The 1,543-nt window shown below is 34.7% G+C and overlaps 1 protein-coding gene across 3 annotated transcripts; it reads right to left on the minus strand.

The window, feature by feature from the left end:
* Positions 1-605: 605 nt before the first annotated feature.
* On the minus strand, positions 606-1,341 carry LOC125501666. Of its 3 annotated transcripts, none has more exons than XR_007279269.1 (3): positions 1,180-1,341; positions 921-1,072; positions 606-790 (listed from the first exon to the last, which is right to left on the minus strand). XR_007279269.1 is itself a non-coding variant. In XM_048657983.1 (2 exons), the coding sequence occupies exons 1-2, from the start codon at positions 1,189-1,191 to the stop codon at positions 719-721; spliced, it is 399 nt and encodes a 132-aa protein (XP_048513940.1). In that variant the 5' UTR covers positions 1,192-1,341; the 3' UTR covers positions 606-718. The 3 variants fall into 3 exon arrangements, 1 of the variants encoding a protein (XP_048513940.1); XR_007279268.1 differs by having other exon boundaries at positions 865-1,072; XM_048657983.1 differs by having other exon boundaries at positions 865-1,341.
* Positions 1,342-1,543: the final 202 nt, after the last annotated feature.

Consider the following 1,543-nt stretch of genomic DNA (forward strand, 5'->3'; position numbering starts at 1 on the left):
TCAAAACTTTCCTAATTTCAAGTATATCTCATGTTATCTATACTAATCTATATCTAGACTAATCTATTCTAATATTATAAAGAGGAAAGATTTGTATTTTTGTTTGTAACGAATAAACTTAAAAACTACCGGACCGATTTCAAAAATTCCTTTGCCGTTAGAAAGCTACATTATCACTGAGCAACTCGGGCTATATTTATTACTAAAAAAAGTTGGAAATTCTTAGAAATCCCTACTAAAACCAACTCAAGGTTTAAAAAAATTAGCCACAAAATGTCTTTCATCGCATGCACTGCGGAAAGTATTGATGATAGCACAAAAAAATGTTCTACAATATTATAGAACATATATAGAACATATCAATATCTACAAAAAACTTTCCAAAATGTTAAAAAAAAAATGTCCACCCGTGCGAAGCCTGGACGGGCCACTAGTGTTCTATAACATTCTAAAACATTTTTTTCAGGTAGTAGTAGGGATTTCTGAAGATCTCTAATTTTTTCTAGTAATAAATATAGCCCAAGTTGCTCAGTGATAATGTAGCTTTATAACGGCAAAAGAATTTCATTGTGAGCGAACATCAGTGAGCGCATGTTTCTCAACAGGGACACAGCAAAACCTCGAAGATAGTAATACCGTGGTTTTATGTGATCATTCTTATAGTCTTCGGAAAGAATACACAATTGCAGATGTACATAATGATGCGCATCATATAACTTTACCTGAATCTATGTGGGCTGTTCATTCCATACCAGAGAAGATGACTGGCTTCGTACATTGCGATACTAATCTACATGCAGACAAGACGATATTATTCACAAATAGTACAATTCCGAAAATTACGATAAAAAATAAAGTCTTTACCGGAACTGTGAACATTTTGAATAAATCAGATTTACAAACAGTATTGACTGACATACACAGCCTTCGCCTTTGCGTTGGAGTAAATGATGATGGCGAATTGTCACAACGATGTGAAGGGTATGTCGAAAGAGGAAGGGCTGTTAAGCACGAGAGATGTTTCCAATGCGTGTTGGTAAGACGTAGTAGATGGAAGCAGCAAATACGTTCGCTGCAAAAAAATGCCGTGTTGCAGAGAAAAAAAAAGCTTCTACTTTGAAAATAAACATTCAAAAAGTTCAACGTCTGACGACACGAGTACACAGATTTTCTACTTACGCATAACTTCATCTTTATCTTTATCTGTATATCGTAGATCAACTGAAAATATTATGAATGATCGTGAAACAAAATCGCATTGGTGTGACTTTTTTTCAGGTAAAAAAATTAAGATCTTCTGTAGACGAAAATTTATTAAAAATGGAAAAAATGTCACGCCTACAGTTGGAAGAGTGCATTGCAACACTCCCTTCAGAGCAAGATCGAACTAACCAGGTGGAACCAAAGCAGTCATCACTTTTTCGCGACTATAGCACGCGAGTGCTCCTACCGGGTTTATTACTACATCGTTTCTGTGAGAAACGAGATTGTAAGCAATAAACATTGAATGTTGTTTCTCATTTTTACAGGTTTGTAAATTATT

The sequence above is a fragment of the Athalia rosae genome, chromosome 7, assembly GCF_917208135.1.
Source record: "Athalia rosae chromosome 7, iyAthRosa1.1, whole genome shotgun sequence".
Taxonomy (NCBI): domain Eukaryota; kingdom Metazoa; phylum Arthropoda; class Insecta; order Hymenoptera; family Athaliidae; genus Athalia; species Athalia rosae.